The 15,482-nt window shown below is 34.3% G+C and overlaps 1 protein-coding gene across 1 annotated transcript; it reads left to right on the plus strand.

Annotated features, from left to right (window-relative positions):
* The first annotated feature begins 2,814 nt into the window (after positions 1–2,814).
* LOC139889893 (uncharacterized) lies at positions 2,815–6,367 on the plus strand. Its single transcript, XM_071872806.1, has 2 exons — positions 2,815–5,431; positions 5,874–6,367. Exons 1-2 carry the CDS (start codon positions 2,815–2,817, stop codon positions 6,272–6,274), a joined length of 3,018 nt encoding a protein of 1,005 aa, XP_071728907.1. The 3' UTR covers positions 6,275–6,367.
* The last annotated feature ends 9,115 nt before the right edge of the window (positions 6,368–15,482 follow it).

The raw sequence follows: 15,482 nt of genomic DNA on the forward strand, positions 1-15,482 counted from the left end.
TGATTTGCATCGCGCTGCATTAATGTGTATAGGAGTGCTGTGATGGTGTAATAACACGCCCATCACGCGGGTTAAGAATGGTCTAAGAGGGACTCAATGTGTGATTATAAAATATCAATTTGATTTAATGGGATTCCTTACCCACCTCAACCTCATCCTTACCCTAACCAACATGGACAGATTCTTTCACATGAACACCATAAACCCCAATGCATGAACACTAAAACACAATACACATATATTCTCAATCAACTTATTCCCAAATTTTATCATGTTCTACAATAATTACCAATTATTTCATGTTTTTTATTCATTGTTTGTTATTTTTTTCTTTCTAATTCTAGAGTTTTTAGTATTTCATGTTTTTTTATTGTTTGTTATAATAATTCCTTATAGTTTTAATTGTTGTTTTATTATTATTAATTGATTATAATTATAATTATAATAATTATTAATGTTAACTGTAATTCCTTAAAGTTGTAAGTTATAGATTAGTTTAAAATACATTATAAAGATGCGACTCTGGTTGCCCCACTGTAAATCCGCCAGTGCACCCACCAAGTAACTTAATGTAACATGAATAATGCATAAAAAAAATTTTAAGTGTATCTTTAAAGGCTAAGGTTATACAAATCATTATCTTTATTATTCAATTTCATACATTTTCAGTTTAAATAGATTGAAAGTATTTAAATTTGAAAAGATATCATTATATCAACTCAAATGGAATAGTTTTCTGTTTGAAACTTAAAATCTTTAATCCAAATTCGATTCTAATTCCCATAATCTATAATCTATAACTTTGAGTTTTGTTTTTAGAAAAGTAATTAAATATTCGCATCTATCTATTTTATCTAATAAAAGGGAGTTAAGACTGAGGTCATCATGTGCTTGATGAAGTTGTAACATGTGTTTTAAAGGTTGTAACAAAGAAATTTGATGATGTAATATTAAAGTCATTATAAAATTAAATACAATTAATGATAACTCTGATGCATGTAAGTCCCTAGGTAAGCATTTTAATTACATATTTTTCAATTAAACCTCTCAATTTGTATTACTCAGCACGCTTCTCTTCCATCAACAAGGATTTTTATTGTGAATTTTGTGCAGGATGTTTAGAAATGAAGAAAGAAAAGAAGATGTCATATGTTCTGTTATTGTGAATTTTGTGCAGTGCAAATTGATGAGTATCAAAGTGAAGAAATCTTCTGCTGTGATGAAGGCTGCGAGTTTGTGGAACATGAGGTGGACTGATAATAAATTGGTGTTGAATTAGGGTTGTTGCTGTTTATGTTGTATGTCTGGTTTTGCTTTTGGATGTATTTCTCTTGTTTTCGGTTTTTTGGTGTTGTGTTGTTTGGCTTTGGTTAATGTCCAGGCCTTGTATGTTTCTTGAAAATTAATATATTTTGATCTTTGCCAAAAAAAAAAAAAAACAAGGATTTAAAATTTAAATTTGAAAAAAATCTCATATCTTCTTCTCTCATCACCATATTATCTTCTTTGAACTTCTATCAATCCAGGTATTACTCCGTATAATACATATCCATGCATTTGTAAGATTTATTATCATGTTACGTACTTAATTTTGGGCGTTTTATGATTTTCTTTTAACTTCATTTTTTGTTAGTTCAAAGTTTTTAAGTCCATCCCAGAACCTGCTTATCAATCTTCTCAATTTTCTTTAGCTTTTAATTGATTAGTCATGATAATCATTCAAATTAGTAGATTATGTTTTTAGTTTGTTTTCTTCTAAATCATTACAATTATATTTATCGTTATTATTATTATTGCACCAATTACACCCGATTCTAATGGAGTTGACGGCTTATTAGTACAGTACTAAACTACAGTTATATTTCACTGAAGCTAAGTTCAAGAAATATGTAAAGTAGGTTCTCCATTTCATAATTTTTGATAAGTTTATTTTTTTTATTTATAATTAATTATATTTTATGTTCATTTTGTTTTATCATTTTAAGTTTATTATCAAAAACATCTTGAACCATAAATTACAACATTCTATAATGGTACTCCGTTTCTTTTAAAGAAGTGTTATATTTTTCTTAAATTTTTGATTGTTGCTAATGTGTTCACATGTTTTGGTGCATCATTTTGGTAAGAGGAAGTTGCATAATGCAGTACTCCGTATTATAAAAGGGTGAATACTACTAGAGTTGATGATGATGCTAGGCCAAACGAAAAGGCATTAAAATGATTGTACATACAGATAACTTACAAAATATGTATATTTACTTGAACTAAGATGATTGTATTTATTATTATTGTAATATTATAACCTAGATTTTTTTGTCAAGCCCGTGAATTCACGGGTCAGTTAACTAGTTTAAATATTTATTTCGTCTTCTCTTGCTTTTATAAAATATTTTCTTCCAAATCAATACTCATGGTCAAACTTGGACACAAAGTTAAAATAATAAATTACTCCGTAATAGTTTACCGTTACACCTAATTAATTTAAATCGTTACATATGAAATCTAGTTCCTCACTCGAAGCTTGTTTTTTTTATTATTATTTTTTACACATTTTTATCTGGAAAATGGTTATTGCATATTAGAACACCTTGCATAAGTACAAGAACAACCTGGTGATGGACCCACTTTCTAAATAATTGCATTTTCTCTTCTTAATCAATCATCAGTCCCCTCCATTTCATGCTCACTACATAACAAAAAAACACCATCACTTTCTTCAATAACCTCTAAATCCAAATCAACATGAAACTTTTCAATTATACTGACACCATAATCACATCATTCTAGCTTTTCAATTTTGAAAAAAAAGCTAAAATGAACACACTTTTAACTACTTGCATTGCCACCCTTATTCTCCTACCACTAGTTTTTGCAAGTACATCACAAAATGATGAAGTTTCATCACTTTTATCTATCAAATCATCCTTGATTGATTCATTAAATTACTTAAATGATTGGAACACTTCAACATCTTCATCACATTGCAATTGGACTGGTGTTTCATGCAATGCAAATGGCTTTATTGATAAACTTGATCTTTCAAACATGAATTTAACAGGAAACATTTCACATGATTTCCAAAACTTCCATCACCTTTATTTCCTCAACATATCGTCCAATGAGTTCGATTCGATCCTACCCAACTCGTTCGCTAATCTCACATCACTCGTGACAATCGACGTCAGCCAAAACAATTTCATTGGCGAGTTCCCATTCGGATTTGGAAAAGGTTCAAACTTTTTAAAAACCATCAATGTATCTAGCAATAATTTTGAGGGTTTACTTCCTGAGTTTCTAGGAAACGCAACTTTGATAGAAACTATCGATTTTTGTGGTAATTATTTCGTGGGAACAATTCCGAAAAGTTTCAAGAATTTGCAAAACTTGAAGTTTCTTGGACTCTCAGGGAACAATCTCACAGGACCAATCCCATCAGAAATCGGTCAGCTTTCGTCTTTAGAAGTTATGATAATTGGTTACAATGGATTCGAAGGTTCGATCCCTCCAGAAATCGGAAACCTTTCGAACTTACAGTATCTTGATCTGGCTGTTGGGACACTCAGTGGTACAATTCCTAAAGAATTGGGTAAGCTTAAAAACCTTACCACAATTTACATTTACCAGAACAGTTTTGAAGGTAAGATTCCTCGCGAAATTGGGAACCTTTCGTCTTTAATTTATCTTGATCTGTCAGATAATCAGTTTTCCGGTGAGATCCCAGATGGAATTGGTGATCTGAAAAGCTTAAAGTTGTTGAATTTGATGTGTAATCAGCTCACAGGTTCAATTCCAAGTTCAATTGGTGAGTTACCAAATTTAGAAATACTTAATTTATGGAAGAATTCATTGAATGGTTCATTACCATTGAATCTTGGAATGAATTCGCCATTACAATTGTTAGATGTTTCTTCAAATTCATTATCCGGTGAGATTCCGGCAGGATTATGCGATTCAGGTAATCTTACTAAACTCATTCTTTTTAACAACTCGTTTTCGGGGTTGATTCCAATAGGACTTTCGACTTGTTCTTCATTAATTAGAGTTCGCGTTCAGAATAACTTCATTTTGGGTATGATTCCTGCTGGGTTTGGTAACTTACTGGAGTTACAACGTTTAGAATTGGCGCATAACAATTTAAGTGGTAAAATTCCTCATGATCTCACTTTATCGAGTTCGCTTTCGTTTATTGACGTTTCGTATAACCATCTTGAATCGAATTTACCTTATAATATATTAGCAATGACGAACCTTCAAACATTAATTGTTTCAAACAACTATTTAGATGGGGGAATCCCGAGCCAGTTTCAAGATTCCCCCTCTTTATCTGTGCTTGATTTATCAAGCAACAGTTTCTCCGGGAACATCTCGGACAGCATAGCTTCTTGTCATAAGCTAGTCAATTTGAACATAAGTCACAATGAATTAACCGGAGAGATCCCGACGTCGGTAGCATCTATGCCGATGCTATCAGTTCTGGATCTCTCCAATAATTCATTTATCGGGCGCATTCCCGAGAGTTTCGGAAGCTCGCCCACATTAGAAACAGTGAATTTTGCATACAACAAGCTCGAAGGACCCGTCCCGAATAATGGAATGTTAATGACGATAAGCACAAACGATCTCGTGGGAAACGATGGGCTTTGTGGTGGCATACTTAAGCCTTGTTCGCATACAAGAAATGGTAAAATAACACGAAAAAGACTTCGCCTTTGGCATGTGTTTTACGGGTTCCTTTTTGGGGTTTGTGTGATTTTAATCGTTGGTATGGCGGTGTTCGCCGGAAGATGGCTTTACCGGAGATGGTTTCTTTACGGATTCTTTAACGGGTGTTCAATGAAGAGCAGTACAGAATGGCCATGGAGACTTGTAGCATTTCAAAGACTTCATTTCACAAGTGCAGATATAATGGCTAGCATTAAAGAATCAAATGTGATTGGAATGGGTGGAAGTGGGATTGTTTACAAAGCGACAACCCATAATTCGTCGGTTGCTGTCAAGAAACTGTGGCGATCAGAGCCGGATATTGAAAACGGGGATGATTTGTTTGTAGAAGTGAATCTTTTGGGCCGGTTAAGGCATCGAAACATAGTGAGATTATTAGGATACCTTCATAACGAAACAGATGTTATGATGGTTTATGAGTACATGCCTAATGGTAACTTAGGAGAGGCGTTACATGGGAGGAAATCGACGAGAATGTTAGTCGATTGGGTCTCAAGGTATAATGTTGCGCTAGGTGTTGCTCATGGGCTGGCTTATCTACATCATGATTGTCACCCGCCTGTTATTCATCGTGATGTTAAATCTAATAATATACTTCTTGATGCTGATCTCGAAGCCAGGATTGCAGACTTCGGATTGGCGAGGACAATGGTTCAGAAGAATGAGACTGTTTCAATGGTTGCTGGATCTTATGGATATATTGCTCCTGGTTAGTTCCTTCACATTCGAATTTCGATATATTTATTTACAAATATGTCACAATTAGGTTATAAGTTTATAACTTAGTCTTACTAGTTCAATGGCATGGGTCAATTGGGTTGAATAATCTAGCTAAAAATGTGGTTCCAACTAATTCATCATTGACCAATATATATAACTGATTCATAGAACATGCCAAGTTACTTTGTTTGAAAAATAGAATAAAAAAATGGTACTAACTATTTTTTTTTTTTTTTTCAAAAGACAACGCACGCACTCAACACAATTTTTTACATGAATATATGATATCAGGTAAAAAGTGTCGGACATTTTAAGGAAATATAATCTACAGCTTACATTTTTACCATTATTCATTTATATATAGTAGTGTTATGTTATGTTGTGAGCTCAATAAGTTGTTCTTGTACTAATCAATGTGTTACATATTGCAGAATACGGTTATACGTTGAAGGTTGACGAGAAAAGCGACATCTATAGTTTCGGGGTAGTACTTTTAGAGTTGTTGACAGGGAAACAACCACTTGATGCGTCATTTGGCGAGTCGGTTGATATTGTAGAATGGGTTCACAACCGGATGAATAAAAGAGAATTGGATGGTATGTTAGATTCAGAAATAGGAGGTGATTGCAAATTTGTGCAAGAAGAAATGGTTCTTGTGTTAAGAATTGCACTTTTATGCACAAATAAATTACCAAAAGAAAGGCCTTCAATGAGGGATGTGATCACAATGCTTGGTGAGGCAAAACCAAGAAGGAAAAGTGTTTGTTATGATAATAATGGTGTTAAAGAAAAGCCCATTTTCAACAATTCACCTGTTTTAGGGCTGTTGTAGTTTTTATATTTTCTTGGCTAAAAATGTTCACTTTAAAAGATGTGTATATGGGTCACTGAGAAACATATTTGAAAATGGGTCTTAGTGGTGTTGAAGTCATGGAGTTTTAAAGTTGAACAAACTTTGTATATTTGTTATTATTATGTAAATAAAATTTAATTTAATTTAATCTAATTTAATTTAATTAATAGAATAATAGTACTACATCTTAGGGACAATGCCCGAATCATCGAGAGAAGGTAATGAAGGGTGAGAAGAAGAGGAGGGCGGTGTGTGTGGGGATCTAAATGAAAATCTAGGGGTATTTCTGTCATTTCACAACAACAACAAAACTCAATACCACATGAGTGGTGTATGAGGAGGTGATATGTAGACAATCTTTCCCCTATCCGAGAATAAAGACAAGTCATTTCTTCACCTAGAGTGAAAACCCTCTCAAGAGTAGAGAAAGTCATCCCTCTCTTTATTCGACAGATAAAGAGATTGCTTCCGAGAGGACCTCCGGCCTTTAAGTAGGAATAAGTTTTTTTTTAAAAAAAAATAAATAAATAAAAATAATAATAGACGTTATGAAAATGGTAGAATCAAATTTCCATGGATTCTAAATCCTGCCTGGAATTTAATTTAAGCTCTAAGAGTCAGTGAAGTCGCCAATAAATCGACGATTGATGTCGACTCAATGGAGCCGTATTCTGTCATTTCACAACAAAGTGTATTATTCTGGACTCATTAGTTGTTGTAAAAATAAAAAAAAAATAAAAAAAAATAAGAAAAAACAGTCGAGGCTAAATCAAATAGTACGTTTTAGTATATATTTATTTATATAGCGTGAGTGTTTTGTGTATAACTAGTTGTGGAGCCCTCGCTTTCCGTCGGGGGCTTCGTTTTGAATGCGAGTTTTAAAAAAAGTCTTGATCTATTTTGTTAAAAAAAAGTTTTTTCGACATCTAACATTGAAGAGTTGCTCCTTTTGTGAAAGTTGCTTCTTTTAGCGTCCTTTTTTTTTTAAAAAAAGGTAGGTGATCTATTTTGTAAAAAAGAATATTTTTCGACATCTTTTGGTAGCATTGAAGATTGTTCTTTTTATGAAAATGTTAGTGGATTGGAATTTTCTTGAAGCCACCCTCATTTGTTTTGGTTACCCGAGAAAGATGATAAAATGGATTATGGCTTGTGTTTCCTCACCTTCTTTCATGATTTGTATAAATGGGGAGTTACATGGGTTTTTTTAAAGGTAAGCGGGGTTTGAGGCAAGGGGATCCAATGTCTCCGTATCTCTTTACTCTCGTCATGGAAGTCTTAACGTTAATGTTAAAAAGGAACATCGAGCGTAACGGTAAGTTTCGGTATCACCCTAAATGTGATAAGCTCAAGATCGTTAACTTATGTTTTGCGGATGATTTGTTTTTGTTTTCCCACGCGGATGTTAATTCAGTTAACATTCTACGAGATTCCTTAGAGGAGTTTAAAAATTGCTCGGGTTTAGCTCCTAGTTTGCCTAAGAGTACTGCGTTTTTCTCTCATGTTAGTGCAAATACCAGGGATCAAATTTTGGTAACTCTTCCGTTTGAGGAAGGGATCTTGCCTGTTCGCTACTTAGGAGTTCCCTTGGTGTCCTCACGATTGGTGTACCGAGATTGTAAAATTTTAGTCGATAGAGTGAGGATAAAGATTGGTGATTGGAAGAATAAATTTCTGTCGTTTGCGGGCCGTGTTCAATTAATCATTTCGGTTATCACTGCTATGCAATTGTATTGGTGGTCGGTCTTTATTTTGCCGGATGCTATTATTAAAGATATTGCGAAATTGATACGGGAGTTTTTTTGGTGCCAAGGGGAATTAAAACGGGGTAAGGCAAAGGTTAAATGGGATGATGTTTGAAATGTCCCGTTCTTATTGATTAAAAACGTTCCATATTAATTGATTTCGTTGCGAGGTTTTGACCTCTATATGAGACGTTTTTCAAAGACTGCATTCATTTTTAAAACAAACCATAACCTTTATTTCATAAATAAAGATTTAAAAAGATTTACGTAGATTATCAAATAATGATAATCTAAAATATCATGTTTACACACGACCATTACATAATGGTTTACAATACAAATATGTTACATCGAAATCAGTTTCTTGAATGCAGTTTTTACACAATATCATACAAACATGGACTCCAAATCTTGTCCTTATTTTAGTATGCAACAGCGGAAGCTCTTAGTATTCACCTGAGAATAAACATGCTTTAAACGTCAACAAAAATGTTTGTGAGTTATAGGTTTAACCTATATATATCAAATCGTAACAATAGACCACAAGATTTTATATTTCAATACACATCCCATACATAGAGATAAAAATCATTCATATGGTGAACACCTGGTAACCGACATTAACAAGATGCATATATAAGAATATCCCCATCATTCCGGGACACCCTTCGAATATGATATAAATTTCGAAGTACTAAAGCATCCGGTACTTTGGATGGGGTTTGTTAGGCCCAATAGATCTATCTTTAGGATTCGCGTCAATTAGGGTGTCTGTTCCCTAATTCTTAGATTACCAGACTTAATAAAAAGGGGCATATTCGATTTCGATAATTCAACCACAGAATGTAGTTTCACGTACTTGTGTCTATTTTGTAAATCATTTATAAAACCTGCATGTATTCTCATCCCAAAAATATTAGATTTTAAAAGTGGGACTATAACTCACTTTCACAGATTTTTACTTCGTCGGGAAGTAATACTTGGCCACTGGTTGATTCACGAACCTATAACAATATATACATATATATCAAAGTATGTTCAAAATATATTTACAACACTTTTAATATATTTTGATGTTTTAAGTTTATTAAGTCAGCTGTCCTCGTTAGTAACCTACAACTAGTTGTCCACAGTTAGATGTACAGAAATAAATCGATAAATATTATCTTGAATCAATCCACGACCCAGTGTATACGTATCTCAGTATTGATCACAACTCAAACTATATATATTTTGGAATCAACCTCAACCCTGTATAGCTAACTCCAACATTCACATATAGAGTGTCTATGGTTGTTCCGAAATATATATAGATGTGTCGACATGATAGGTCGAAACATTGTATACGTGTCTATGGTATCTCAAGATTACATAATATACAATACAAGTTAATTAAGTTATGGTTGGAATAGATTTGTTACCAATTTTCACGTAGCTAAAATGAGAAAAATTATCCAATCTTGTTTTACCCATAACTTCTTCATTTTAAATCCGTTTTAAGTGAATCAAATTGCTATGGTTTCATATTGAACTCTATTTTATGAATCTAAATAGAAAAAGTATAGGTTTATAGTCGGAAAAATAAGTTACAAGTCGTTTTTGTAAAGGTAGTCATTTCAGTCGAAAGAACGACGTCTAGATGACCATTTTAGAAAACATACTTCCACTTTGATTTTAACCATAACTTTTGGATATAGTTTCATGTTCATAATAAAAATCATTTTCTCAGAATAACAACTTTTAAATCAAAGTTTATCATAGTTTTTAATTAACTAACCCAAAACAGCCCGCGGTGTTACTACGACGGCGTAAATCCGATTTTACGGTGTTTTTCGTGTTTCCAGGTTTTAAATCATTAAGTTAGCATATCATATAGATATAGAACATGTGTTTAGTTGATTTTAAAAGTCAAGTTAGAAGGATTAAATTTTATTTGCGAACAAGTTTAGAATTAACTAAACTATGTTCTAGTGATTACAAGTTTAAACCTTCGAATAAGATAGCTTTATATGTATGAATCGAATGATGTTATGAACATCATTACTACCTCAAGTTCCTTGGATAAACCTACTGGAAATGAGAAAAATAGATCTAGCTTCAAAGGATCCTTGGATGGCTTGAAAGTTCTTGAAGCAGAATCATGACACGAAAACAATTTCAAGTAAGATTTCCACTCGAAATAAGATTGTTATAGTTATAGAAATTGAATTAAAGTTTGAATATGATTATTACCTTGTATTAGAAAGATAACCTACTGTAATTAACAAAGGTTTCTTGATCTTGGATGATTACTTGGAATGGATTTAGAAAACTTGGAAGTAAACTTGCAATCTTGGAAGTATTCTTGATTTTATGAAACTAGAACTTTTGGAATTTATGAAGAACACTTAGAACTTGAAGATAGAACTTGAGAGAGATCAATTAGATGAAGAAAATTGAAGAATGAAAGTGTTTGTAGGTGTTTTTGGTCGTTGGTGTATGGATTAGATATAAAGGATATGTAATTTTGTTTTCATGTAAATAAGTCATGAATGATTACTCATATTTTTGTAATTTTATGAGATATTTCATGCTAGTTGCCAAATGATGGTTTCCACATGTGTTAGGTGACTTACATGGGCTGCTAAGAGCTGATCATTGGAGTGTATATACCAATAGTACATACATCTAAAAGCTGTGTATTGTATGAGTACGAATACGGGTGCATACGAGTAGAATTGTTGATGAAACTGAACGAGGATGTAATTGTAAGCATTTTTGTTAAGTAGAAGTACTTTGATAAGTGTCTTGAAGTCTTTCAAAAGTGTATGAATACATATTAAAACACTACATGTATATACATTTTAACTGAGTCGTTAAGTCATCGTTAGTCGTTACATGTAAATGTTGTTTTGAAACCTTTAGGTTAACGATCTTGTTGAATGTTGTTAACCCATTGTTTATTATAACAAATGAGATGTTAAATTGTTATATTATCATGATATTATGATATATAATATATCTTAGTATGATGTATATACAGTTAAATGTCGTTACAACGATAATCGTTACATATATGTCTCGTTTCGAAATCATTAAGTTAGTAGTCTTATTTTTACATATGTATTTCATTGTTAATACACTTAATAATATATTTACTTATCATTTAACATAATTAACCAAGTGTATCAATATCTTAATATAATTCATATGTACCTAGTAAGACGTTGTTATAACGATAATCGTTATATATATCGTTTTCGAGTTTTTTAAATTAATAGTCTCATTTTTATGTATATAACTCATTGTTAAAATACCTAATGAGATACATACTTATAATAAAATCATGTTAACTATATATATAACCATATATATGTCATCGTATAGTTTTTACAAGTTTTAACGTTCGTGAATCACCGGTCAACTTGGGTGGTCAATTGTCTATATGAAACCTATTTCAATTAATCAAGTATTAACAAGTTTGATTGCTTAACATGTTGAAAACACTTAATCATGTAAATAAAAATTTCATCTAATATATATAAACATGGAAAAGTTCGGGTCACTACAGTACCTACCCGTTAAATAAATTTCGTCCCGAAATTTTAAGCAGTTGGAGGTGTTGACGTATCTTCTGGAAATAAATGCGGGTATTTCTTCTTCATCTGATCTTCTCGTTCCCAGGTGAACTCGGGTCCTCTACGAGCATTCCATCGAACCTTAATAATTGGTATCTTGTTTTGCTTAAGTCTTTTAACCTCACGATCCATTATTTCGACGGGTTCTTCGATAAATTGAAGTTTTTCGTTGATTTGGATTTCATCTAACGGAATAGTGAGATCTTCTTTAGCAAAACATTTCTTCAAATTCGAGACGTGGAAAGTGTTATGTACAGCCGTGAGTTGTTGAGGTAACTCAAGTCGGTAAGCTACTGGTCCGACACGATCAATAATCTTGAATGGTCCAATATATCTTGGATTTAATTTCCCTCGTTTACCAAATCGGACAACACCTTTCCAAGGTGCAACTTTAAGCATGACCATCTCTCCAATTTCAAATTCTATATCTTTTCTTTTAATGTCAGCGTAGCTCTTTTGTCGACTTTGGGCGGTTTTCAACCGTTGTTGAATTTGGATGATCTTCTCGGTAGTTTCTTGTATTATCTCCGGACCCGTAATCTGTCTATCCCCCACTTCACTCCAACAAATCGGAGACCTGCACTTTCTACCATAAAGTGCTTCAAACGGCGCCATCTCAATGCTTGAATGGTAGCTGTTGTTGTAGGAAAATTCTGCTAAAGGTGGATGTCGATCCCAACTGTTTCCGAAATCAATAACCCATGCTCGTTGCATGTCTTCAAGCGTTTGTATCGTCCTTTCGCTCTGCCCATCATTTTGTGGATGATAGGCACTACTCATGTCTAGACGAGTTCCTAATGCTTGCTGTAATGTCTGCCAGAATCTTGAAATAAATCTGCCATCCCTATCAGAGATAATAGAGATTGGTATTCCATGTCTGGAGACAACTTCCTTCAAATACAGCCGTGCTAACTTCTCCATCTTGTCATCTTCTCTTATTGGCAGGAAGTGTGCTGATCTAGTGAGAAGATCAACTATTACTCAAATAGTATCAAAACCACTTGCAGTCCTTGGCAATTTAGTGATGAAATCCATGGTAATGTTTTCCCATTTCCATTCCGGGATTTCGGGTTGTTGAAGTAGACCTGATGGTTTCTGATGCTCAGCTTTGACCTTAGAACACGTCAAACATTCTCCTACATATTTAGCAACATCGGCTTTCATACCCGGCCACCAAAAATGTTTCTTGAGATCCTTGTACATCTTCCCCGTTCCAGGATGTATTGAGTATATGGTTTTATGAGCTTCTCTAAGTACCACTTCTCTCATATCTCCAAATTTTGGTACCCAAATCCTTTCAGCCCTATACCGGGTTCCGTCTTCCCGAATATTAAGATGCTTCTCCGATCCTTTGGGTATTTCATCCTTTAAATTTCCCTCTTTTAAAACTCCTTGTTGCGCCTCCTTTATTTGAGTAGTAAGGTTATTGTGAATCATTATATTCATAGATTTTACTCGAATGGGTTCTCTGTCCTTCCTGCTCAAGGCGTCGGCTACCACATTTACCTTCCTCGGGTGGTAACGAATCTCAAAGTCGTAATCATTCAACAATTCAATCCACCTACGCTGCCTCATATTCAGTTGTTTCTGATTAAATATGTGTTGAAGACTTTTGTGGTCGGTATATATAATACTTTTGACCCCATATAAGTAGTGCCTCCAAGTCTTTAATGAAAAAACAACCGCGCCTAATTCCAAATCATGCGTCGTATAATTTTGCTCGTGAATCTTCAATTGTCTAGACGCATAAGCAATCACCTTCGTTCGTTGCATTAATACACAACCGAGACCTTGCTTTGATGCGTCACAATAAATCACAAAATCATCATTCCCTTCAGGCAATGACAATATAGGTGCCATAGTTAGCTTTTTCTTCAATAACTGAAACGCTTTCTCTTGTTCATCCTTCCATTCAAATTTCTTCCCTTTATGCGTTAATGCAGTCAAGGGTTTTGCTATTCTGGAAAAGTCTTGGATGAACCTTCTGTAGTAACCAGCTAGTCCTAAAAAATGGCGTATGTGTTTCGGAGTTTTCAGGGTTTCCCACTTTTCAACAGTTTCTATCTTTGCCGGATCCACCTTAATACCTTTTTTGTTCACTATGTGACCGAGGAATTGAACTTCTTCCAACCAAAATGCACACTTTGAAAATTTAGCGTACAATTCTTCCTTCCTCAATACTTCTAACACCTTTCTCAAATGTTCACCGTGTTCTTGGTCATTCTTTGAGTAAATAAGTATGTTATCAATGAAAACAATGACAAACTTGTCAAGGTATGGTCCACACACTCGGTTCATAAGGTCCATGAACACAGCTGGTGCATTAGTTAAACCAAACGGCATGACCATAAACTCGTAATGACCGTAACGTGTTCTGAAAGCAGTCTTTGGAATATCATCTTCTTTCACCCGCATTTGATGATACCCGGAACGTAAGTCAATCTTTGAATAAACAGACGAGCCTTGTAGTTGATCAAATAAGTCGTCGATTCTCGGTAGTGGGTAGCGGTTCTTGATGGTAAGTTTGTTCAACTCTCGGTAGTCGATACACAACCTGAATGTACCATCTTTCTTCTTGACAAACAAAACAGGAGCTCCCCACGGTGATGTGCTTGGTCGAATGAAACCACGCTCTAAAAGTTCTTGTAATTGGCTTTGCAGTTCTTTCATCTCGCTGTGTGCGAGTCTGTAAGGAGCACGAGCTATTGGTTCAGCTCCTGGTACAAGATCTATTTGAAATTCAACGGATCGATGTGGGGGTAATCCCGGTAATTCTTTCGGAAATACATCGGGAAATTCTTTTACGACGGGAACATCATTGATGCTCTTTTCTTCAGTTTGTACTTTCTCGACATGTGCTAGAACAGCATAGCAACCTTTTCTTATTAGTTTTTGTGCCTTCAAATTACTAATAAGATGTAGCTTCGTATTTCCCTTTTCTCCGTACACCATTAAGGGTTTTCCTTTTTCTCGTATAATGCGAATTGCATTTTTGTAACAAACGATCTCTGCTTTCACTTCTTTCAACCAGTCCATACCGATTATCACATCAAAACTCCCTAACTCTACTGGTATCAAGTCAATCTTAAATGTTTCGCTAACCAGTTTAATTTCTCGATTCCGACATATATTATCTGCTGAAATTAATTTACCATTTGCTAATTCGAGTAAAAATTTACTATCCAACGGCGTCAATGGACAACTTAATTTAGCACAAAAATCTCTACTCATATAGCTTCTATCCGCACCCGAATCAAATAAAACGTAAGCAGATTTATTGCCAATAAGAAACGTACCCGTAACAAGCTCCGGGTCTTCCTGTGCCTCTACCGCATTAATATTGAAAACTCTTCCGCGGCCTTGTCCATTCGTGTTCTCCTGGTTCGGGCAATTTCTAATAATGTGACCCGGTTTTCCACATTTATAACAAACTACATTGGCATAACTTGCTCCGACACTACTTGCTCCACCATTACTCGTTCCGACACCATTTGTTCCTTTCGTTCTGTTAACCCCTGGTCCGTAGACCTCACACTTCGCCGCGCTATGACCATTTCTTTTACACTTGTTGCAAAATTTGGTGCAGAACCCCGAGTGATACTTTTCACACCTTTGGCATAGCTGCTTCTGATTGTTGTTGTTGCGATTGTTATTGTTGTTGGGACGATTGTTGTAGTTGCTGTTGTTGTTGTTGTTGTTGTTGTTGTTGTTGTTTTTGTTGGGCCGTTTGTTGTAGTTGCGATTGATGTTGCGATTGTTGGGATAATTGTTGCGATTATTATTGTAATTGCTGTTGTTGTTGTATTGGTGATTCTTATCACCGTT

The sequence above is a fragment of the Rutidosis leptorrhynchoides genome, chromosome 2, assembly GCF_046630445.1.
Source record: "Rutidosis leptorrhynchoides isolate AG116_Rl617_1_P2 chromosome 2, CSIRO_AGI_Rlap_v1, whole genome shotgun sequence".
Taxonomy (NCBI): domain Eukaryota; kingdom Viridiplantae; phylum Streptophyta; class Magnoliopsida; order Asterales; family Asteraceae; genus Rutidosis; species Rutidosis leptorrhynchoides.